The 24,553-nt window shown below is 42.8% G+C and overlaps 1 protein-coding gene across 5 annotated transcripts in view; it reads right to left on the bottom strand.

The window, feature by feature from the left end:
• Positions 1-1,635: 1,635 nt before the first annotated feature.
• Positions 1,636-24,553, bottom strand: part of Ezh2 (enhancer of zeste 2 polycomb repressive complex 2 subunit) — a 51,859-nt gene continuing 28,941 nt past the window's right edge. For all 5 annotated transcript variants that reach the window (XM_055598305.1, XM_055598306.1, XM_055598304.1 and 2 more), the window contains exons 5-20: positions 23,362-23,482; positions 22,082-22,222; positions 20,417-20,519; positions 19,823-19,986; positions 15,579-15,670; positions 13,907-14,147; positions 12,691-12,860; positions 12,215-12,309; positions 11,201-11,241; positions 10,661-10,786; positions 9,533-9,711; positions 5,004-5,099; positions 4,199-4,280; positions 3,334-3,414; positions 3,086-3,170; positions 1,636-1,961 (exon numbers count right to left, since the gene is read on the bottom strand). In XM_055598305.1, coding sequence (XP_055454280.1) covers positions 1,901-1,961; positions 3,086-3,170; positions 3,334-3,414; positions 4,199-4,280; positions 5,004-5,099; positions 9,533-9,711; positions 10,661-10,786; positions 11,201-11,241; positions 12,215-12,309; positions 12,691-12,860; positions 13,907-14,147; positions 15,579-15,670; positions 19,823-19,986; positions 20,417-20,519; positions 22,082-22,222; positions 23,362-23,482 — 1,878 coding nt within the window. In that variant the 3' untranslated portion in view covers positions 1,636-1,900. The remainder of the gene's footprint in view (positions 1,962-3,085; positions 3,171-3,333; positions 3,415-4,198; positions 4,281-5,003; positions 5,100-9,532; positions 9,712-10,660; positions 10,787-11,200; positions 11,242-12,214; positions 12,310-12,690; positions 12,861-13,906; positions 14,148-15,578; positions 15,671-19,822; positions 19,987-20,416; positions 20,520-22,081; positions 22,223-23,361; positions 23,483-24,553) is intronic.

Raw genomic sequence — 24,553 nt, 5'->3', positions numbered from 1 at the left:
GCGCCAAACCCTGGTCAACCGGGCTGGTTGAAAGCTAAAGGGACAGACATGAGCGTATAAGTGTATGGGCCTGGGAGGGTGAGGGTGATTAGTATGCAGAGACTGTGTATGTGAAAACAAACACAGCTGTTTCCTCCACACCACTCTCCTCTACTACACATAAACCCAGTGGTCTACAGAGCTGGCCTTTTAACTAAGAACAGCTGACAGGGCCGAGGGAGATGGCTGTTAGCCAAAGGGGTCATCAACATAGCAGCTCACTGCTTTTGTGGGAACTTGAAGTCCTGCTCCAAGGGATAAAATAAGAACAGAACCAGTCCTGCTGAACTGGAAGGCTCCTGAAATTTAAAATATTAGGCTTTTTACAGTGTTTATTCTTTACCAAACATCACTGCCTAATTTTCTTCTTTAAATTGGGGGTGAAAAAAAAAAAAAACAAAACACTAAGGTCGCAGCTACCCGACAGCTACATCAGTCTTTTCAGTTCATGCAGCAGCTAACCGGTGGCAGCCCAAACAATGCCTTTGTCTAACCAGGTGAGGATGGAATTATTTCTAACAATGCCTACGTAGATCTCCTTCACTGGGAATCATTTATAAGGATGAAGTGTAAAAACAAGCTTTTTTTTTTTTTCAACTAATGCCAGTCAGAATTAAGTAACAAAACAATTCTAACAAAATGGTCACTTCCAGACTATACTGATGACCTTCAACAAACTTTAATCAAATAATGTTAGTCTTCATAGCAGTAGCCAAACACTTGGGCAGAAATGAAAGTCAGAACTTCTAGTGGATATGTTAGGGGTAAGATGATTCTCAATACTGAAAAACAAGGAGTGTTTCTAGGTAAGACTTTTTAATACAAACTATGAAATACCTTGAATTTGGCATGTAATGACATGTTTTCCCAGGCATCAATCTGGATGAGGTAGTATGAGCTGTTCACCCATGCATCAGGCTTTGTGCCATGAGATTCAAGCTGACTGGATCTAACTAGAATTGAAGTTTACAAAATGGATTCAGTGGGTGAAGACACTTGCTGGCAGGTCAGGTGACCTGATTGAGCCCAGAGACACATAAAAGAAAAGACTCCTGTAAATTGCCAGCTTGTTCATCTGTGTGTTGTTTTTCTGAAAGGTCTCACTAGATAGCCCAGGCTTGGTTTGGTCTCTCCAACAACTCACAACCTTCCGGCCTTGGCTCTCCAAGTACTGGCATAAATTATCACACTTCTCTACACACGAGCATCTGTAAGCCGTGTCTAAACTGGAATTTAAGCTATGTAGGTTCTTAAAAATAACCTAATCAAACCTGCAGTCATTTTACATATGGACAGCAGACTTGGAGGTTCAACAGCTTTCCCCAGGGTACAAGCTGGCTGGAATGTGCCTCACCCGTGTCCTGTTGACTCACTTTCCTTGCCGAGTGCCCAGAACCCGTGCCAGTGTTGTTCACTCATGTCTTCTGAAGACTAACAGGCAATACTAACACTGTGTCCAGGCAAACACTGTGCCAGTAAATTCATTAGTTAACATTAGTTAAAGATTCATAGAGCTGGAAAAGCAAAGCTAACCTGTGTTTTCCCAGTGGATATAGTCTTTCTAGAATCAGTTGATGATGCTCTATGACAAATGACTCAACAAGTTCAAGTATTCTTTATTTAAAGTTGAAAAATGTACCATACTGCATTATTGCAAAAATTCACTGGTACAAAACACTTTGCAGCTGGTGAGAAGGCAATAAAAAGTTGATTTTAAAACTCATTACTATAAATTACTGTCACAGTACTTTGTAAATTCAGAATTTCAAACTGCATTTTCTTGTCCTAAATTGCCCACAGTACTCAAGGTTCCTGAAGCTAAGGCAGCTGTTTCAGAGAGGAGGGGAAGAGGTAGCAGATGTCAAGGGATTTCCATTTCTCTTTCAATGCCCACATACTTCAGAGCATCAGCCTGGCTGTATCTGCAACAACATGAACAAAAAAAAAAAATGACTACCTGTCCAACATCAGGAAAACCAAGCCTGCTGATGTAGAGAATTATGTCATTAAAACACAGACAATCCCACCCCCATTACACAGCCACATGCATGAAGGGGAGGCACGTATCTGTCACTGGTCACCTATTTGGAGCTGTGTGTTCCCACAGCTCTACCCAGCCCTCCCTGCGCCTCTGGAGCGGTCTGCTCTGAGAAAGTCCACATTGTGATGTCTGCAGCTAATAGAGAGCAAAATCCTGACTTGGAAAGACTGGCTACTCCCGAAGAGCAACCCCCAGTGGCCGTGCTGATTCGCAAGGCAGCTGCCAAGCCAGGTCTGAGGGTCCCACCACTAGGGAAGCTGGGCAGCTTTGCCTCTAACCCTGGCCCACTGAGAGAAAGCATGAAATAAAGCCACTGGTGGTGGCCTCCCATGGAGGATGACCCTTTTCCAGTCCCACAGCTTTCATCTGTTGTCTCCAGCTGTGCACCATAATGTACTAGAACTTCGTCTACATGGCCCGCACTTTAACAGCTTACGTCTCTGGGTGGATGGGTATGCAGCCACAAGAATTCTTTAACTAGTAATCTTTGCAGGATCACATAGAAGTAACTTATCACAGAGCCAGGTGGTATATACTGCCAGCCTGACTCCTGCCAATGGGGCCCTACATTGTCAGTGGTCATGACTAGCTTCCTCAGAAAGAATTCACGGTGACTACAGGGTGATGCCAACAAAACAATGAAGATGTAAATGCCTTGCCAATAAAAATCTATATACTGTACCAAAGGAGAGGGCGCTGAAGAATAATGTGACCTGAGGTCCCAGGGGTCAGTCAGTCATCAACAGCAGGCTACTTAATGCAGTTTCCTGTATGGGTTTTGCTTTTTTTTTTTCCCAAATAATTAATTTGTGAGAACATACACTGACTACATTAAGAAAACATGTAACTCTACCAGCACTCACAGCAGATAGTAACTGGCAGTTAAAAGAATGCGCCCTCCAATGATGGCAGAGCTGGTAAAGAACTTAAAAACAGACGTCGACTCCAGCCCACAGCACAGGAAGGGGAAACCCTTAGGTTATGCTGAAAGTGTACTTTACCAACCTGTAATCAAAAAACAGTTCTTCACCAGTCTGGATGGCTCTCTTCGCAAAGATGCCTATCCTGTGGTCGCCGTTAACCATCATAACTGGAAAGAGAAGCATCGGGCCAGTAAGCAATGAGTGGGAGGCGGCCATGGGAGGCAAGTTGGCGGCTCACCTAACAAGCTCGGGGGTACTGAAGTCTGCTAGCACTCAGCTGAAAAAAGGGAATCCCTGCAGCAAGATGGCAACTCCAACTTAAGAACCTACCTTTTGCATAGCAGTTTGGATTGACTGAATGATTAGCAAAACGAATTTTGTTGCCCTTTCTGGTTGCATCCACCACAAAATCTAAAGAGAAAAAAAAAAAAACACAATCCAGTGACCATAGACCAAGGTTATTATGATTTTAGAAATACAATTCTTAGACTTCAAAAGCAAATAAAACATTAAACTTCATTCAATATCAAATGATACTTGGAAGATGCTCTTCTAGATTAAAATGAATCCTTGGTTGTTAAATATGGCTCTCAAATGCCATGACTTCTCAACTATATATTGCTGAGCAAAACATGGCTAAAAATGTCATCCAGCCAAATTTCTCTGAGCATCAAGAAGTGGACATACTGACATTTAACATTACAATACTTCTACGGAATATCTCCATTAGAGGTTTCACTCGGTCCAGCTGAGTGTCTGAATCCACGTTGCACACACACATTTTCACTGGTCCTTCACAGACACAGGCTGCGGCAGCTGCCGCTTTCCTTCTCACATGTGTGGGCAACATCCTGGGGCTACAAGGTGCTTTCACAATGCTGGCCGTCCTCCCAGGTCAGAGACTACTCAGTTTGAGTTCCGGCAAACATGAGGGAAGCCCCAGCAGTGGGAAACACGATGTGACCTCACAGCAAGTCCGTGGCAAGCCCACCTGCAAGGGGACTCCAGACTGTTTCCTGCACACAGCACTTCTGCTGGGTGGGGGACTTCCCGTCTCCTCACCAGTGACAGTTCCCTGAACCCAGGCCTGTGATAAGAAAACACCCAAAGCTGCTCCTGTAGACAGATGGCCTCGCTCCCCGCCCCGCTTGCTGGCCTCTAACTTGAAAACCTTGCCTCCCAGCTCAGAGCATACCATTGTTCAAGTTGAACAGGAAGCTGCACATGTATTTGTCATACACTTTGCCTCTTCTGTCTGCTTCATCCTGAGAAATAATCTACATGGAAGACACAGGAGGAAATTGTATTGAAGTGAGTGAGCAAGCTTGTTAGAACATCAAAGAGCCGATTGAAAGAATTCTGCTCCCTGGGGAACGTCAAGGTGCTACACAGTCAAAAGCTCTCCTCTATTTAGCATGTCCGCCAGTGGCAATGTTTTCTCTGTTCACTATGGGAGGCACCTGTGCACTGGGAGTCATTGCTCTCCTCCGCCATTTTGGTCCCGGAGGTTAAACTCAGGTCATCAACTTAGCAGAGGTGCCTTTACCTGCCGAGCTATCACACCAGTCCCAAGACTGACATTTAGGGATTTCTGTGTCCTAGGCTATGTGCCTAGAGAAGGTGACAGCAATATTGGTTTTCTGCACACTGACTTTTGAAGCTGTGTTTCGGCTTTCTCCCTAGCCCTCTAACTAAAGAGGGCAAGCTAATCACGCTGTTGTTTCCGGATCCCCATCAGCTCATCTCTCAACCAAGTAAAACTCCACAGAGCAAAGCTCCTGTTCCTAAAACCCTTGTCTCAGGTAGTAAAATCCAAACACGACTAGAGCTAAAGCAAACTAGCTTAGTAACTATGTAAACCAAATCTTCAAATACAAGTAAGTTCAGGATGAAGGGCATTTAGTATTAATTCATTTCTAACTTGGACTTGTCCGATAAAATCTACCCAAAACCATGCAAACTACTACAAGACCACTGGATTACACATGAGTGAGCCTTACCTCTCCACAGTATTCTGAGATGAATTCATTTTTCTGTACAGGATCTTTGATAAAAATCCCCCAGCCCGCCACATCAGACGGTGCCAGCAATAAGTGCTAGAAAATAAGCACAGTCACATAATAAGAACAGGAGCAAGGGCAGATGGAGGCTAGCAGTCTGCAGAGAACAACAGTTGCCATGGTCAAACCCCAAACCTCACTCAACTCCCAGGTGTATTTGATAAGGATGGAAGTTGCCAGGTGTGTCTGGAAAACTGCTAGAGTAATGTTTCTAAACTGAGTTCGGGATAAATGCCCTCTTACAGGAAGCACACAACAAAAGCGAGCCACTGGTGCCATGGGCACCGCAGCAGGAGGCGTGTGAGGCCCACTTCGCCTTTCCTTGTTCAGTCCTCTAACTCACTTTCAGTTAGCATCCTCCAGAAGGCTCAGAGTTAGCCTTGGGCCCCAGCTTGTGGACTGATGACCAGGAGGTGACTGAATTGTGAGGGCTGTGAGCTAATGAAGATCAGCCTCTTGATCTGGCACTGGGGAGGTGATGCAGATGCGTGCATTCTGGCGGAGGGAGTGGCGACTGGTGGTGTGTCGCAGGTGTGTGTCTTGTCCCTGACGTGCTGTGGACTGAGCTGCTGTTGCCCACCACGTGCTCTCCTACTATGTCACTCTGCCTCACTGGGCAAAGGCCAGGAGCAACGGGCGAGTGACTGTGTGCCGAAACCAACGGCCCAAATTATCTCCTTTAAGTTGTTCTTCTCAGGTTATTTTGTCACTGTGGCAAAACCAAGAAAGACAAAATGTTCCTTTTGTTATTTATCTATTTGGAATGTGTATGTACAGTGTGCGCATGTATGTGTCCATAAATGCTTGCATGTGCGCACATGTGCAGGTCAGTTAGCACCTTCAGGTACTAGATCTGTTGCTCTCCACCTTCCACCTTTGGAGACAAGGTCTTTCTCACTGACCCTAGTGCTACTTCATTCCAGTTAGACGGCATGCCCACCAGTCTCTCCTCGCCCCAGTCAGCCTCCAGCACTAGGGTCATTGGCGCATGGCTACACCTGGTTTTTAGTGTGAGTGCTGGCCATATGAACATCATGTTTGCACAGCAAGCTCTTTACCCAGGGTGCCATCTCTCTAGACCTTGGTTTTTGCTTTTGGAGACATAGTGTCACTGTGCAGCCCCGGCTGCCCTTTGATATGGGCATCCTACCGATCCTGGTTAACGAAACACATTTAATGTAAGCACACCAACCACGCTCTTCTTGACCTTTCCTTCTATTTCCCAAAGTACACTCTGCTGCCTGCTCAAGCCCTCAGGACAATCCAGTTCTTCTCTGGTATTTATCCCTCTGAAGACCCTGCCATTTCCTTCACAGATTTCTTCTAGCAATTCCTCATTCCTCATGATGACACAGAAAATTACCATGTCATGGCGCATCAATTCCACAGGACAAGATGACCACTGCTAAACATGATAACTTTTCTTTCTGTCTGTCTTTCATTTATCTTTCAAGGCAGGGTTTCTGTGGAGCCCTGGCTGTCCTAGAACTCACTGTGTAGACCAAGCTGTCCTCGAACTCACAGATCTGCTGGGATTAAAGGTGTGTGCCACCACTGCCCAGCAACATGGTGACTTTTCATCATGGCTCTTAACCATGCTTCACTCAGAACTTTGTGGCCTTTAAAGGGGTTCCCGGATGATCCAAGCTTTTCTATTTCCATTCTGATCTACCCTTGTCAGGTGAATCTCCCAATCACCTTCCTGACCAGAAACAAAATTAGCTAAAAAGTAGAAGCAACCAAGTGGCCCTACATGGTAAAGCTATGGACACCATGTTCTGGCTTGAGAGTTAAAAGATGTCACAGAGGAGGCATGCCAGCATAAACATTACTGCCCGCTCTATGAACAAGCTGCAGGAAGGATCTATCTCTCCTTCAGTGGCAAATACGGGCCAGGACACACGAGAGATTGTTAGGTCTGAACAGATGTGCCAAAGGAAACTGACACAACTGCATTATGACCTGATGACCTAAACGGATATGCAGCCATCTAAAACAAAATGATCCAAAACCTACAGACAAAAAACATGGGCACAGCTAATCCAGAGTAGATCTTCCATGGACAGTGCTGGTTCAAAGACCCAAGGAAATAAAAAGAAAGCAAAGAGAAGTGAATTTTCTGCCTAAGGTAGGATTTCAAAGAGGGTCCCTTAGAGTGGTGTGATTTGAAGCTGGAGAGAGCTGCAGACTTAGAGCTCAGCACTTCACAGCACTAGCTATTCCTGCAAAAGACTGGGTTCAGTTCCCATGCAGTCTCACAACCATCCGTAACGCTAGTTCCAGAGGACTCAACATCCCCTTCTAAACTGTCGGCATGCCACACATGCATGTGTTGCATATACATACATGTAGGCAAAAACACTCAGACCCATGGAAATATATCTTTAAAAATAATAGGGTGCTACCAACCATGTGATGGCTCAGGAGATGTGCTACACCACACAGAGGTGATGGCTCATGAGATATGCCTACAACACGCAGAAGTGGGGCAGGAGCGGTAGTGTGAGGAGGACAAGGGCACCGTAAGTCGTCAGTTCTCCCCTTCCACCATGAGAGCACTAGGCTTTTACCCACTGAGCCATCTATCTCATCAGACAGGGAGTCTTGAGAATCTGGTTCCTTAGCTGTAAGAGCCAATAAGCATTCAAACAGTGCTTATACAGTAAACAGCTAGTGATATCAGCTATGCTCACTGAAAGGGTTCGTTAAAGAAAGATCCTGAATCTTCCCGGTGTAACAGGTCATTCAGGTTTCTCTTGCTCAGGATTACGCCCTGCTGCTACATTTCAAATCACCTCTGTGCAGTTCTCAGGCTTCTAATACCTGACAGCGGGGTGGGCCATCCTGAAAGCTCTAAGGGAGTGTGCGCGCTGAGACAGTCGTGTGGCACAGTTCACATCTGTGCTCCCACCTCACTCAGTCTCCAGCGTGCAGGCACCGCATGTCCGCACCATCCCCCTGGCCTGTTTGCAAGGTCACTAAAGAACAAGAACAAGGCCTACAGAACTCCTGGAGGAAATTCCATCTTTTACTATGTGCAGAAAACTCCCGAAAAAAACGCAAAGAGAACACACCTGTACATTCTGATAGAAATCACCATCTGTTGCCATTGAGAAGATACAACTTCTTTGTGTTAACAAAACAAAAAGATGTTTAATCAGCTATCAAAATAATAAATAATCCCTATTTTAAATCTGATAGCCTTAATGGCTACTTGTCAGAACCTCAGGTTTATCTTACCACCCACTAAAACATTTATTTCATGGGAACTTTAGGGAAAAGCATTAACTCTGTGGGGCCTCCTAGGTGACGGTCAGCTGGGTCAAGATGAAGCTGACTATCTGTTCTCCAGCCATCAGCTGTCAGAAACTCAGTGAAGGAGACGATGAATGGAACCCATACATTCTAGGAGACAGCCGTGGCCACACAAGTAGCTGCTCATACTCTGAGTGAACAGTGGAAGGGCTGTGTGTCCAGATCAGTGGTGGGACAACAAAAACGGTTTTCCCATGACGCAAGGTATCTTGACTCACAGGCAAGTATGCAGCTGCTGCTGAGTGGGGGCATTCTTGTTATAGACAAAGGAAAACTGGAGAGAGGTGTAAGTCTGTTCGTGGATGCCAATCTCAGTGTTCTCAACATTGTTACTTTGTTCAAAAGAGGAAGGATATTCCTGGACTGACAGATACTGTTTCTCAGTGGTTGGAGCCTAAAACAGCTACTGAGATCTGAAAACTTTTCAATCTCTTGACAGAGGGAGAGGTAGGTCTCTAGAGATGTCTGCCAATATGTTGTCAGAAAGCCCTTAACCAAAGAACCTAACTAAGCAGCTCAGGACCAAAGTACCCAAGATTCAGTGTTCTGTTACTCCATCTGTCCTACAACACAAAGGCAGGTGATGTATCGCTCTGGAGAAACAGCCCACTAGGAGAAACAAGGAGGAGGCTGCAGAGAAAGTTAAACTTTTAGCAAAAAGAATGAAGGAAGCCAAAAAACAACAACAACAGCAACAACACCAGGCACAGAATGCCAAGAGACAAAGGCTAACCTCACTGAGTCTGAATCCAGCGATAGACTAAGAGTAACAAGTAAATGATCAGACCTTAAATCTGGGGGACGCACCTGCAATATCCAGACAACACCTGAGCACTTTTTCATCAGCTGCATCTTTAACGGTCACTTTTATTTCCTGTTCCCAGATAAAATCTTCCCAGCAATCAGTCTTCCAGAGGATGAGGATGGAGCTCAGGGGCTGGTGGAGTGCTTACTTACCTAGCATGCACCAAACCCTAGGTTCCATCCCCAGAGCCATACAAAATCAGGCACATACCTATAATCCAGCACTCAGGAGGTACAGGCAGGAGGAAATTCAAGTTCATTCTCAGCTACACAGTGAGTGTGAGGACAGCATAAGTTCCACAAGACACTGTCAGAAAACAACAGTGTTTCCAAACATGACTGTTAATTACCTTTTTAGAGCCCCGCTGAATACTGCAGTTCTTGCAGGACACGTTTTTACTGTCCCAGTGGTCAGCAGCTCCACACGTGAGACAGAGGTCGGGGTCACATTCTCGGACAGCTAGGTAGCAGGGACACTGCTTGGTGTTGCACTGTGCTTTGCACCGGCATCCAGGGAAGCGGTTTTGACCTTCAGGGATAAATTTCAACATCACCACCACCATATCCAGCAATCACCCTCATACACAACCCTTTATAGGAATGTAGCCAATGTCTTGCTGAGCACACGAATGACTCACTTAACCCCTCATAACCTTTCCTTTACTATCCGTCGTAGGGATAAGGAAACAACAAGCTGTTGCAACTGAGAAAGATTACTGCTGGGTTTTTGTTTTCGTTTCATATTTGTTAAATGGCATATAGATTTAAATTCCTATGGTTAATAAAATAGATGAAGGCAGGTCTTGGGCTGAAAGGTATCCATAGCCCTTGACCAGTCCTCTAAGTCTGTGGTTCTCAACCTGTGGGTCGCAACCCTTTTCACAAACCTCCAAAAAGTATAACAGCATATTTTTAACAACAGCAAAATTACAGTTATAAAATAGCAACAAAAATAATTTTATGGTAGAGGGTCACCACAATATGAGGAACTGTATTAAAGGTTTACAGCATTAGAAGGGTTGAGAACCACTGTGATAAGCCACATTTCTAATCCATTCCCTAGTATCCAAACAGCCCTCATGCTACGTTACTTCATTCTGAAAACTCAAACCCTCAACTCTCACTACTTCTGATGCCCACAGAAGACTTGGGTGGCTACTTCTAGATTCTCCTTATAGTCTATACTACTTTACTATAATTTAAATAACCAAAGGAAAAAAACAGAAGAATGCAATCCAGTACTCCAACTTTGCCTAACTTGTGCAAGAGCACAATTGTACTGCCCAGGAGGCTGACTGGACATTAGCACAGTGCAGGTAAGGGCTCAGTAAACACTTGTAGAATGAGCAGCTTTCCTTAAGCAAGCAGTAAGAGAGCTTATCCCAGTCCTTATGTCTTGATTTAAGTCACCATTTTCAGCTGCTGACCAAAAGCCTATTCAGTTCTCATGCAATTGCACCAAAGCAACAAATACTTACACTCTGAACTACATTGACAAAACTTTTCACAAAAATTTTGTGCTATCACACAAGGGCACGAACTGTCACAAGGCTGCCGTGGATGGTCACAGGGTTGATAGTTGTAAACATGGTTGGAAGAGCCGTCTGAGTAAAGATAACAGCACGCAGCCAATGAATCCAGGGAGATGGGAAATGATCGTCACAACTAACAAGACATTCTTCCCCACCACCTCTGCGACATCCTTTGCTGGCTGCCTGTACTGCAACACTGAACACCCCTGTGGAAAAGTCCACCCCCCCAGTGCTTAAACACGTGGTTTCACATTTCAGCCCCACTTCCAAAGTACTGCTTCTCACTGACTCAGTCCATCCAATTCAGTTCCCTTTATAAGCAGCAATAACTGGAGGTCAACCGACACATTTCATTTAAATTGATTTGCTAAGTAGAAGTCAGTTCAATCAGAATAGCCAAACTTCAATCCAGTTTCTAATCTAAGACAAATGAAGTCAGAAGAAGTTTTGGGTTGGTTGATAGAGGTGAGATAGGAAGCTGCTGACCCTTTTTCAGCTGAATCTTCCTGCAGTGTGCAGCCCACAACCTGCAAAAATAGAAAAACTTCTGTGTGAAGGTGCAATGGCAAATGGCTACAAACCCAACTGAGTCCCGTGTAAATGGACCTGGCTGTGCAATTACTGCAGGCGAGCTGAGCACCCACGACTACTTTATAGACCTAGCCTGTGCTGCTTGTCAGCTCAGAGTAACTCTGCAACCTGTCACTCGGGTAGTTGTGCCACGCCCAGAAGCCTGGCAGGAAAGTACTTGTCCACATTGCCTGGTTAAGACTCTGAAAGCCTTGTACTCACCTACCGATTTAACCTTCTCTGAATGATATGGATGCTGATACTTTCTATAATTTCCGGCATCAGTAACCACCCAGGTGAACTGCGTGGTAAGAAACTGTTCAACCAAAAGCTCAGAAACATATAGTAAAGCCTAGATGAACATTTCTTTAAATGACAATGCAAGGCACACGATATGAGCTATGCAAATATTTTAGCGCGGTCTCACTGCCTCCTCGGCCCTCAGCTACAGCCCTTATTCTAGAACATGGTGGGCTGAGGCAGGGGTCCATCACGGTCTCCCTGGCTCCACACAAGCATTCTGCACACTTATTGACCGTAGGCCTTTGTAGCCAGACTTGGAGGAGACTCACTTTATATATCAGAATGCAAATCCAGGCTCCCACACTAAAGAACGCTCGTCAACACCAGCCCGGACAGCACAGCAGGACACTAGAGCATTCCCACCGAGCAGCTAAAGGAAGCAGTTATGCAGCCTGTACTGCACTATGCTTTCTCAACCAAAACCCAACGTGGTAAAGCAAAATCTTTATGACTTAATATGCCAAATATACTGAAGTGACTATATGTAAAAAGTTAACAGCAGCCATGAGGAGGAAATGAGATTTCTGCCAGTCTATGACAGCAGTTTAGGACCTTTCTATAACCAAGTGAAAACCAACTCCTGTTCTCCTGTCTCCCGCATCTCTGAAGGCTCCTTGGCAGACTTACCGGTGTTTTCTTTTCTTCTTTCTCGGAGGAGTGTCCACATCCTCAGTGGGAACAGGTGCTATAATGCTGGACTCTTTGACTCTAAACTCATATACCTAGATGAGAGGCAGAGGAATAGGGACAGCGGGCTTTAAGGGAACGCTCCAGGTGTTTCCATACTAGAGAAATGATTTTGTCTCTCCCATGACACTGCCAGGCACATGAAGTAGGGGATAAGATACACAGTAAAAATCACTGTTTTCCCATTACATTGGGAATGTAGCTAAATGTAGAGTCTGGCCAAATCCCAACTGTATCTACTTAAATCTACCACATCCAAATTGAATTCTAAACTGGGGAAGTTCTGAACCACAGCTAAGGAATACTACTGATTTAATTTTAAGGGAGAGGGAATCCTTTTCAGAAGATGAAGAGAATGAAATAAGACTCTATGTGTGGACCCCCTCGTTTAAATCTCTTTGAGTACATATGCTTACCTGTCTACATGTTTTGGTCCCAATTAGCCTAGCAATGGCACAAAAATTATCGTAGTAAGTACCAATGAGGACTCTAAACATTGAGGCTTCAGCACCACTCCACTCCACATTCTCAGGAGGTTCAATATTTGGCTTCATCTTTATTGGTGTTTGACACCGAGAATTTGCTTCTAGAAAACCAAATGTTAACACTAGTCAAGAAATGAGGCCTATAGGGCTGGGGAGATGGCTCAATGGGTAAAAGCTCATAGCATGCAAGCATGAGAACCAGAGGTCAATCCTCTCAATCAGATAAAAGTCAGACATGCAGCACAAGAATATTGTCCTAGTGCTCCTCCAAGGAAATGAGACAGAGACAAAAGACTCTCCAAAAGTTCACGGCCAACTAGCCTAGTGTACACAGTGGAAAAGCAACCAAAGCTCTTGTCTCAAACAAGAAGGTCAGTGAAGACCCACACTGGAGAAATTGTTCTCTGACATTCACATGTACATCATGGCACAGCAGGATACAGACACACACACAAAGATGACTAAACAACATGAACAAGTAAAGTCCAAGGTATGCTAAAGAAAAGCATAAGGCATTTAACTGTATTTTAGAATTGTTAGAAACAATGTCAAAAAGACCCTATCACACTCCCCCATCTGCAGAACCCAGAAGTTCCTCTCCCTTTAACACAGACTTATCAAACACACACAAATGGGGCCTATTATCATTTACGGTGATGATCAGAGCTAAAAAGAACTAAAACTCAATCAATAAAACATAAATCAGCAGTAGTACCTATTTTCCTTCTAACTGAAGCTACTCATTGGTCTTCGAGATAAAAACCAAACTATCTCAATGTCATCATGCTCCATCAGAGATGGAGTAGAGGAAAACGGTACAAACAGCAAGAACAAATTGGACCAGAGAGACAGAATGATGGGTGGTGTAATGGAGAGCCAGCACAATTCAACTCTGCGTTACTGAGAGAACTCTCCGATCTTGGCCACAGAAGGGAAAAGAGCTGAGGGCCCCGAGAGGAGGCTCTGTGGTTAGGAGAGCACACTGCCCCTGCAGAGGACCTGAGCTCAGTTCCCGGTGCCCACGTCAGGACTGACGGCTCACAACTGCCTGAAACGCCAGCCTTCTGAACATACATGCATTGGATAGTCTTAACTCTCAGAAGGTAAAAGTAAAGCAACAGTAACCCAGTTATCAGGTGTGTCTTACCAGAGGAGCTAGAAGTTTCATCCTTTTTCTCCTCTTCTTCTTTATCATTGTTCTCTCCCCCAGTTTCAGTCCCTGCTTCTCTGTCACTGTCTGTATCCTTTGACTCCAGCACACTGATGGTGGGGGTGCTGGGCCTGCTACTGTTATTTGGAAGTCTTCCTCTTCTGCGACCCCCTGGGCGTTTAGGTGGTGTCTTTATCCGCTCAGCAGTGAGGGCGGCAGCAAACTCCTTAGCTCCCTCCTGCAAAATGAAAAATGGAGGCATCAGGGTAAAGTTCTAAACCTTATTTTGTTGGACTAGAATAAGACGATATTGCATAACACTAGTTGGTCAAGAATCTATCACAAGTATCCATTATCACAGTCATTTGTATATCAACACACCAAATATTTTTTGTCTACTTTTGATAGTTTCAAAATTTCAGAAATATATAAATAGGTTCAATATTTTGTTCTAATGATGCAAAATCAGGCAAGACAGTTCTACATGGTGAATTTGAAAAATATGTTAAATTAAAACATAAGTTAAAATTATTTTGAATAGTAAAGGTATTTTTCTCAACAGATACATGTATTTAAAAGAGAATTTCTATCAAAAGACTCACATACTGAAGTGTGTTAAATCAGACTTCCTATTTCAAAGCTTAAAATACTACCTCTTTAAAAGTACTACTTAAAGAATACAAGGACACAAAACATACACATGCATGACTTAGTCACTCCCAGTCTTACTATTAAAACATCCAATATTTTTTTCCTGTGAAGGATGCAAAGCCACAGGAAGACAAGAAAGAACTTTTAGGAACAATATAAGGGTTACATTTTGCATTCTAGAAGTATCACAATCCAATCTCAGAAAGTATAAAACAATGGTAAGAGCATGGTTTGTAAAAGAGACCACAGAAACATTTTAGGTGAGCCAATAAAGTTCTGCCTTATAAAGAATATAAAACAGTGCTCAAGAATTCCTTTTTTATTTTTATTTTTATTTTTTTAGTGGAAATAGAAGGGAAAAGTTTGAAAGGAGCCAACAGTTTTATACTTCACTCTACAAAAACCAAATTGCTTAAAAATAGGATACCTTCTGTAGGTGCCATTCACTGAATCTTCTGTCCAAAATCCAACAGGCAATATATACCCACTTAGTTCCTAGGTAGGAGTGGCTTGGTTCAAAGAGGGGAAATGGTAAAAAATAAGATAGTACCCGTAAAAAACAACTTTCCTGCCTCACATTTTCCTCATCCCTTACACCTCGTCTCTATCACTTAAAAAAAGGAAATCTGTGGGGTTTACGGTATAGCTTATACTATAAGTAGCCTAGAACATTGGCAGAAGAGATACACGCATGCGAAAGGCTTAGGAACGTCTGCACGCGCTTACTGAGCTTCTGGTGTCTAAGGGGCTATCTACGCCTCACACCCTTCACAAACTTTGTGGAGAGTCCTTGATCCTAAGGACCCCGAAACGTTGCTGAAGAAATAACACAGATAAACAAAGAGTAATACAAGTTAATAGACTACACTGTGCCGTACACAGCTATGGAAGAAACGAGGGTGAACACTGCCTGTCGTATGGCCAATGTAAGTATGGATCCAGACAGCGTTAGCGCTGGCTTTACCACCTCCACCAAGTTCTTAAGAGCCCTCTGGAGAAACAAAGTACTAAATCTCACCAGATGCTGGTAACACTGGGGTCCACAAGGCTTGTTGTCCAGAGCGGTCTCTGTGTTCTTCCGCTTATATGTGTTGGGTGTTGCATGAAAGGCTGTAAAATAAACACAAAGTACCTGAACATGATAAAAAGTTTGCTTTGTCATTTCCCCCGATCTGCTGAAAAATCCACTGAGATCTTTCACATCGTAGTTTATTTTATACACCCTCCCTTCGCCTATCATGGGGAACCCTCCACTCTTCCTCCAACCTCCAAGAAAGCTGAAAACATGGTAAGCTCTGGAATGATTCATAATTCTTCTTTTCCCTTTGTTAGTATGATTGATAGTCATAAAGTATGACTACACACATTTACTTGAGTCTTCAGTATCTCCAACAGGCAAAAAATAATGGGAAAAGAAAACAGACTTCCTAATTTTATGAAAAATATTGTGGCATCTACAATTTCTCTGTGTGGGGAATTTTTTTTGGTGGGGGGAGGAATGAGACAGGAGGATGGTCTTTCCCAGGCTGGCTTTGAACTCATGGTAATGCCTCCTGCCTTGCCCCCTGAGCACTACAATTACAGATGTGTATCTCCATACCCACCTCTGACATATGACTTAATTTCTAGAGGAAGGTCAGTGTATTAAGCATGGAATAGAAAACGGTTCACTTTTAAACACTCTAGAGAAAGAAACTCCCAATAGCTGGAATTCAGCTCTACAGTGTTCATCAGTTGTTTCCTCGTGTACTGGAAAAGGCTACTGCTTACAACTAACTATTCAAAAATCACAGAAGATGAAAATGACCTTAGTCTGCCTAAAAATAAGTGATATTCACAGAACTATGTGTGGGTTTTTCTTTAGAAAGACCTTTTTTCATAAAGGCTCCACTCTAACTTCTCTGGAGTACTAGAGATCCAGTCCAAAGCCTAGCTAGGCAAAGGATTTGAACTTCTCCATAAATATTAACTTTGTAAATGAGAAAAAAAAAATTTCGATCCATATTCATACTAGACTAAATTCTGCAGAGGAACATACACAAGTGCATATTTTTTTAAAGGAGAGGTAAGCGAGTGAGACAGCTCAGTGCCAGGAAAGGTGCTTGCCTCGAGCTTGACAGCCTGAGTCAATCCTCAGAACCCACATGGGAGAAGAAAACTGACTTTGTAAACTTGTCCCGACCTCCACAAGAGCACCACAGCATGCACATCCCCAGCCCCCAAATAAATAAAAAAACACTTAAAAAAAAGTTAAAGAAAAGCCTAAAATGGGGGAGGGGGAGCTTTATAGTCTTAAGAGTAGAGAAAACCATATGATGAATTTAATTCCTTTTTTAAAACTTATGGACTTTTTATCAACAAACCTTAAACAACTCATTTTGAGAAAACTAATCTCAGGACCAGGGGAATTGCTTCAGTAAGAAACATGCTCACATAGGCACAAGGCCTTGAGGCCTCAGCACCTCTGTAAACGCCGAGTGTGGCAGGATGAAGCAGCAATGGCGAGCTCCCCGGGGGCTGGCTGCCCCATCAACCTATACAAAAAGGTGAGCTCCAGGTTTACTGTACCATCTTGCTTCAAAAAATAAGGGAGGGAAGGATAAATAACAGGACCTTTCAAAAGTCATATGGAAACCTACCTATCACCATAAAAGCCCCCTCCACCCCTTAAAAAAAAAAACCCACAGAGAGTTAATGGTTACTCTGTAATGTGGCAACAGTGTCTCTAGTAGACACTACAGGCTAACAAATCAAAAGCCGAGTGCTAAGACTAGGTTACCTCTTTTAGAGCTGTTGAGCAGAGAGGTAGCATAGGCCTCCGAGCAGTACAGGCTATTGCCAATGCTATTGCTAAGACCTTATTGCTGAAGGTATCTCATACTTAAGTCATAACACATGAAGATAGCAAGCTGGCACTGACCAGGATGCTTCTTCCCTACGGCTGCATTCACAGTGCACGCTAACGAAGAAACGTAACCACCAGTCTTCCCAACCGTGAATGCTGCAAGATGCAATGAGGACTCAGCTGGCAAGACATGTCACTGCTGCAGAAGTGTCATGCACATCACAAGAATAGCCAACCACTTCTGGATGGAATTAAGTCTCCATATATCATCAGATATATGATGCCCATATATCTGGCACCATCGTTGCCCAAGAATCTATGGCTAGACAAGTCATGGACCCTAGGGAAGGACGGAGCCTAATACTGTTATTATTATTCTGCCAAATGGAGATAGTATTAAATCAATTCCTAATAACACCATTATTCCCATAAATTAATGCATTTCGTAATGGTCACCAGAGAAGCCTCTATTTGCAGTATGTGGTGATTAACATAAAGACCCACAGCTGCTCAGTGTGCAGAAGAGACTGAAAACTGTTAAAACCTAAGTAGAAAATCTGTATCTCACACCCTCCTCCAAGGCTCAAGGATAGTTGGGGGAAAAGTGCAGACTGAATTAGGAGCCAGGGGGAATGGATGACTTGAAAGTTATTTTTAGAAATGTAAGTTTATTTCAATTCTACTAAAAATAACACTGACAAGTCCAATTGAGGCATTCACTCACTGTCCAGTGGATAGGGAGAATGTAAGATAACTTAAAAGGTACTGAAACCACCGAAGCTTCGCTCCCGATGAGGAAGGCAGTCAACACGGGCACGCGGAGCTGGAGGCTAGAAACCGACTTCAAGCATTTCTAACTTAAGACCAGTAAAGCCACTACAATGTCTGACTCTCTCTGTCTCTATCTCTCTAACACACACATTCACACACTTTAACGTTTCCTGACCAAAATATATGTAGCAAATTATAAGTAGCAAACAAATTATAAGTAGCAAAGAGGAAAAAATATAAAAAGATTAACCAAAAATTTTAAAACAGGTGAGCAAGATGTAAGTCTAGGAAGTCCTGCTGGCCAGGTATGCTGGCACATGCTTTAAACTTAGCACTCAGGAAACAGACGCCTCTGCTCTACAGAGCGAAAGCTAGTCTCAAAAAAAGATATGGACAGGCACTTAAAAAGGCAGAGTAACACAGGACCCTTTACACAGAATCAATGGCTCCTAAAGCTGTGACCATGCAAAGTAAACACAACGAACTACAACAGGAAAAGCTATTTATATTAACTAGAGAAGTGCAGACATTCTCAAAGTGTGTGCTTCAAAGTAGTTAATAGTGCTGAGTGTCGGTGGCCTTTAACCCTAGCACTCTGGAGGCAAAGGCGAGAAGAGCTCTTTGAATTTGAGGCCAGCTGGTTGACAGCTAGTTCCAGGACAGTCAGGGCTACACAGAAACCCTGTTGAGAGAGAGACAGAGACTGATAGAGATAAAGAAAGGGGGGGGGGAGAGAGAGAGACAGAGACAGAGACTGATAGAGATAGAGAAAAGAGAGAGAGAGAGAGAGAATAATGTTTTTTATACACTGCAAGTTTCAGGAATGGGATGTGTTTTAGTGAGAGCGCACGCAGGGACGGGGATGTGGCTCTCTGTAAAATGTGTGCCCAGCAGGAACAAGGTCCTGGGTTCAATCGCTAGTACTACAGAAACAAACAAAGCCACACCGGCTGGAAAGAAGCCAGTTTTAGTGGGACATGGTGGTATGCTCCTGTAATTCTAGTACTCCAGAGCTGAGGCAAAAGGATCAGAAGTACCACAAGAATCAGCAGTTCAAGGCTAGCCTCAGCTACACACTGAGTGTGAGAGCCTGTCTCAAAAAACACAAAACAAGTTCCAGTTAGCTGAAAATTTTACTAAGAAACCTCCCTTTCCTAGAAATTGAGGGGGGAAAAAGTAAGTTTTTATACTGACACTAAGACTATTTTATGCTTTGCTTGTATTGAAATGTGAGTACTTATGAAGCAAATACCCAGAGGATCAAAAAGAAAATACATACTTAACACTAGGCAAGAACTTGTTTATATAAATGCCTTTTCAGCCAATTTGTTACTTAACAAAATTTGCTCATAAATGTCAGCAATACTCTGAGCTCTGAGCTCCTTCACAGTAATAATTGCGTGATAAAATAGCCCTGAAAAGCCACTGACTGTACTCCAAGTTAACTGGAGTAAATGTGTACAGAAGATGTCAGAGGGTCCTCAAAGAACGTAAAAGTAACAGTACAGGGATGTGACATGTTTCTCAACCTTTACTACAAGACTGGCCAGTACTCTAGCTGGGATCAAGGACAGCACGTTCCGAGCTGCTCTAACGCACCCTTCAACAACAGCAACAAAACGGCAACGTACAGTAACTGCACTTACGATGGAGGAAGCAGTCATACTTAAAGCACCGCCGACAGAAGAGCGTGTGAAAGGAGTGTAAGCTCTGCTCCCTCTGCACAGACTTAGCATTTGGTCCATCTATGTTTGGGGTGCATTCCGGAGGCAGGGCACCTGGGAGCTGCTGCTCCGTGAGTTCCTTATATCTGACATCAAACAAACAAAAATTATAAGTACAGCAGAAAGAAAAATCACTCCTTTTGAAAATCATGTTTTTAAAAGGTTTTTTAAAATGTCTGCCTTATCTAAAACACAACAACAAACATCTAATCTATAGCAGTCGTTACTTGGACAAAGAACCAATCATGTAATGTGCAAAGCAAAGCAAGAATCAAGCTCATTAACACATTTCAGGAAGATCACTGAAGAGGTGATATAAGTTTGAATGAAAAATAAAAATGTCTACCAGTGTGCAAGGGATTTCTTAAAATATACTAGTATAAATTGTATATATATGCACTAAATATTTTCTAATACGTAGTAAAAGTGTGTATGTATATGAGAGAGACCATGTTTGAAATAATAAACCAAGATGATGAATTACATGCAAGACTACCCCAAACAAAAAAATCTTACTTTTCTTTTAGTTCTTCTGCTGTGCCCTTATCTGGAAACATTGAGGAAATAGCTTCAAAAATTTTATCAGCAGGAAATTTCCGAGGTGGGCAACTTTCTTTATCTAAACAGTGAGTTGTGATAAGGGAAGAGATAGAAGAAACAAGTTTCAACTTCATTTTCTCTGTATCACAGTATCTCACTAAAGCTCATTTTCTAAGAAACCGTCCGCTTTGGCTCACTTGGGGTGTTGGTGGGGAGCTAGTATGAGACAAGGCCTCTTACTGTAGCCTTAGTTGGCCTGCAACTAAGTAACCGGGTTGACTTCAAACCTTTCATGATTATTTTCTACTTTTTAGTGTGTGCATTTTTGTGTGCTCATGTGCATCTGAGTGCAGACACATGGGTGTGCATGCCATGCTACACGTATAAAGGTCAGGAACAGCTTTTGTGAGTCAATGTTCTCCTTCCACACTGGGATTCAGACATAAAACTCAAGTCATCAAGACTTGCTCGGCAAGCACTCTGACGCAATGATCCATCCTCCTATTCTATTGTTTCTGACTCCAAAGTACCAGCATTACAAGCATAACCCACTATGACTGGCTTGGGGTTTTAAGTTTTGTTTTGTGGGGAAGGTAGCCCAAGATAGCATTAAACTCACTATGTAGCTGAGGATGACCTTGAACTTCTGACTCTCTAGCCTTCACTCTCAAGCGCTAAGGTAACAGACATGACACCAAACCTTATATCACTTACTTCTAATGGAAAACCCTGTGGGATACTAGAAAGACAAATATAAAATTCAAATATGAGATGTTTTAAGAGAACTGGAGACAGATCCCCCAGATTTTGATTATTTCCAAGTTAACAGCTGTGTGTCAGAGCTGATCACTAATCCACTTTTACATCTTCCTGTAACATGGAAGATAAGCAGTCACCTAGCTGACCCCTAAGGTCTCTGTTGTATAAAATAGCTGCCTTTTGAAATTGCAATTCTCCCCTAAATTCTACTATGCTGCCTTAATAGTAGGCTTGCTGAGGAGAGGACAGCATTATGGGCTCTGCCTTGAGACGGATTGTTTCCTCATAATCCTTAACAGGTGCAGAGGCAATAGCATACCCTGGAGTGAGACCTGGGTCATCATCTTGGGGCTCAGGTTCAGCCTCTCCCCAGTATTGCAATCTTAGTACACTGCTGGCCTTTGGACCTGATGATATTACCTACACTGAAGAGCTGTGGAAGGACAAGTGAGCTGGTGCACAGAAGGTAGCAACTTGTGATGCTATTATAAAAATGATTACGATAATTGATCAGCAAAGGAAACAAGGAAGCTCTGGTGGAGAATATGGGCTGCAGTGAATATATTTGATTATCCTACTAAAATACAACATTTAACAACAACAACAAAAGTGGGGGGAGAAATTACATTCTATCCATACCTGAGGGTTTTCACACATGTATTGTATGGGTATATGTATGCCACAGTGTGCATTCATGTGAAGATCAGAGGGCAATTTAGGAGAGCCAGTTCTTTCTTCCAGTTTGGGTTCTAGGGATTGAACTCAATCTATCAGGCTTGGTAGTAAATACCTTTACCCACTGCATTACCTTGCCAGCCTGACACTTTCTGGTTTGTTTTAAATGATGTAAGGTCCATAATAAAAAACCAGTAGGAAACATACCATCTCCACTATCCTCTAGATCTTTCGGTTTTTCTTCTCTTTCATCAGGGTCATCTCCGTCATCATCATCGTCGTCATCATCATATTGACCAAGAGCATTTACCAACTCCACAAAAATTTCATCATTTATAAATCCACATTCTAAGAGCCAAATATCAGAAACAGAGGAAAAGGGTAATAACAAAAGTTTATGTATGTATTTTCTAATCTGAAACAATAACCAAGCCCTAACAAGCACTGTAACAGTCAGATAAGGACAGTCAAGATCAACTTCATAGCCAGCAAAGAAAACAGCATTTATCTTCAGTATCTGTTGCTTTCTTAGGAATCAGTCTTCACCGGAGTATCAGGGCCTGATACTCCCCTAATCCTCTAGGACTGTGGCTTTAGCCTCCTGCCAATCTATGTTACCAACTGACTACTTCAAACCTTGCTTTCCACTATAATATGAGCACATCTCCGTTTTCTCTCAGATATCAAGAGAGCCTCCTCTATGCAGAAACCTGAATCCAGAATTCTGATGACTCTATTTCAGGAGCTATGACTGCCCTGAGGCATTTTTGAGCAGGGAGGCTTTCTGAAGCACAGAACTTTAAACCTATTACTATTTAAAGCTTACCAAGTACACACTTTATTCCTATAAAAATCGACATATTGTTGCTGCTACAGTCAAAACTGTCACTGATGATTATAGTAGCAAATAAGATCCTCCAATAGAAAAACTAAAGAAACACTAAAAAATGTATGCTATAAGCCCAGAGTAGCTCTTTATACTCAAGTGCAAGAATTAATGTTATTATTAAAAAGGGCTTTTTGTATTTTGTTTTGTTTGTATAAACCCTATGCTTAAGACACCAACTACCCTGAGTCTTGAGGAAAGCCTCTTGTGGTTTGAATGAAAATGGCCCTGACAGACCCATAAGGAATGGCACTATTAGAAGAGTGGCCTTGTTGGAGTAGGTGTAGCCTTGTTTGAAAAAGTATGTCACTGGGGGTGGGCTTTGAATTCTTAGATGCTCAAGTCAGGCCCAGTGTTTCATTCTCTCTTCCTACTGCCTACCCATCCAGATTAGAATTCTAGGCTCCTCCTCCAGCATCATACCTGCCTGCATGCTGCCATGCTTCCCTTCATGGTGATAATGGACCAAACCTATAAATGGTGAGCAAGCCCCAATTAAATGCTTTTCTTTTATAATAGTTGCCATGATCATGGCATCTATTCACAACAATAAAACCATAAGACACCTACTGCGCCCCAAAAGACTATATGTGTAGCTCACCTCTGTCTCCATGCACTTTTCCATCATAATTTTTGATTAGTTCTTCAATGAAAGTGCCATCCTGATCCAGAACTTCATCCCCCATATAAGGAATGTTATGTAAAACAGTTTCATCTTCCACCTAAAAGTTAAAAAAAAAAAAATGTATTCCAACTGTTGAAATATTTTTTAAAAACTCTTTGAAAGACCTAGAGAGATGGCTCAGCAGGTAAAGACACTTGCTGCCAAGCTTGACAAGCAGAGTTCAATCCCTGGAATCTATGTGGTAGAGAAAAACCTCCCCTCTGACCTCCACACAGCTGTCATGCTACACACGCACACATGTGTACATACATGCACGTGTATACATACATGCATGCACACACACATCTAGATACACACAAACTGTAAGCCCTTGATGTGTGAAGTAGTGCAAATATAGCTCATTAAACAGGATACACTTGTTTAGCATATGCCGAGGACTAGCTCAATTCCCAGTACCACACCAAAAAAAAATCTCAATGAGATAACTAAAAATAGTAAGTATTTTCGTGAGTACTGTCTTTAGCCAGATCTCCAGAGCAAACTTTTTTGTTGTTTTTGTTTTTTGTTTTTTTTTTGGTTTTTGTTTTCCAAGACAGGGTTTCCCTGTGTGGCCTTGGCTGTCCTGTACTTGCTTTGTACACCAGGCTGGCCTAGAACTCAGAGTTCTACATGCCTCTGCCTCCCAGAGTGCTGGGATTACAGGCGTGCGCCACCGTGTCCAGCTCAGAGAAAACTTTTACCTATACTTGATGTAACATGCAATCCTTCCTTTAGGAAGCTCTAGGAAAGGAAACTGGTTCAGCTTACACCAGACCCCAACTTTAAGACATTCCTATTGCAGATGCTAAAAATGGAAGATATCTGTAATAGAACTGATAAATGTGGCTTAACAAAATAAACTATAAATTCTCATCAACAAAGTAAAGAGTCATTAACCTCATTTGGTGATCTGGTGATTGTAGTGAATTGAGATATTCACTACAATAAAAATCGAGGGATGAAAAAAAAAATCGAGGGATGCTATGGTGATCTGAGTGAGAAATCTCCTTCATAGGCTCATGTATTTGAACGCTTGGTCCCCAGCCGGTAGTGCTGTTTAGAGGTTTAGGAGTGCAGCCTGGCTTGAAGAACTATGTCACTGGGTACAGGCTTTTAAGATTGCATAGCT

The sequence above is a fragment of the Psammomys obesus genome, unplaced genomic scaffold (assembly GCF_907164565.1).
Source record: "Psammomys obesus unplaced genomic scaffold, mPsaObe1.curated_primary_1811, whole genome shotgun sequence".
NCBI classification, from domain to species: Eukaryota; Metazoa; Chordata; class Mammalia; order Rodentia; family Muridae; genus Psammomys; species Psammomys obesus.
The sequence above is the reverse complement of the archived record's forward strand: the minus strand, read 5'-3'. Positions and strand labels throughout refer to the sequence as shown.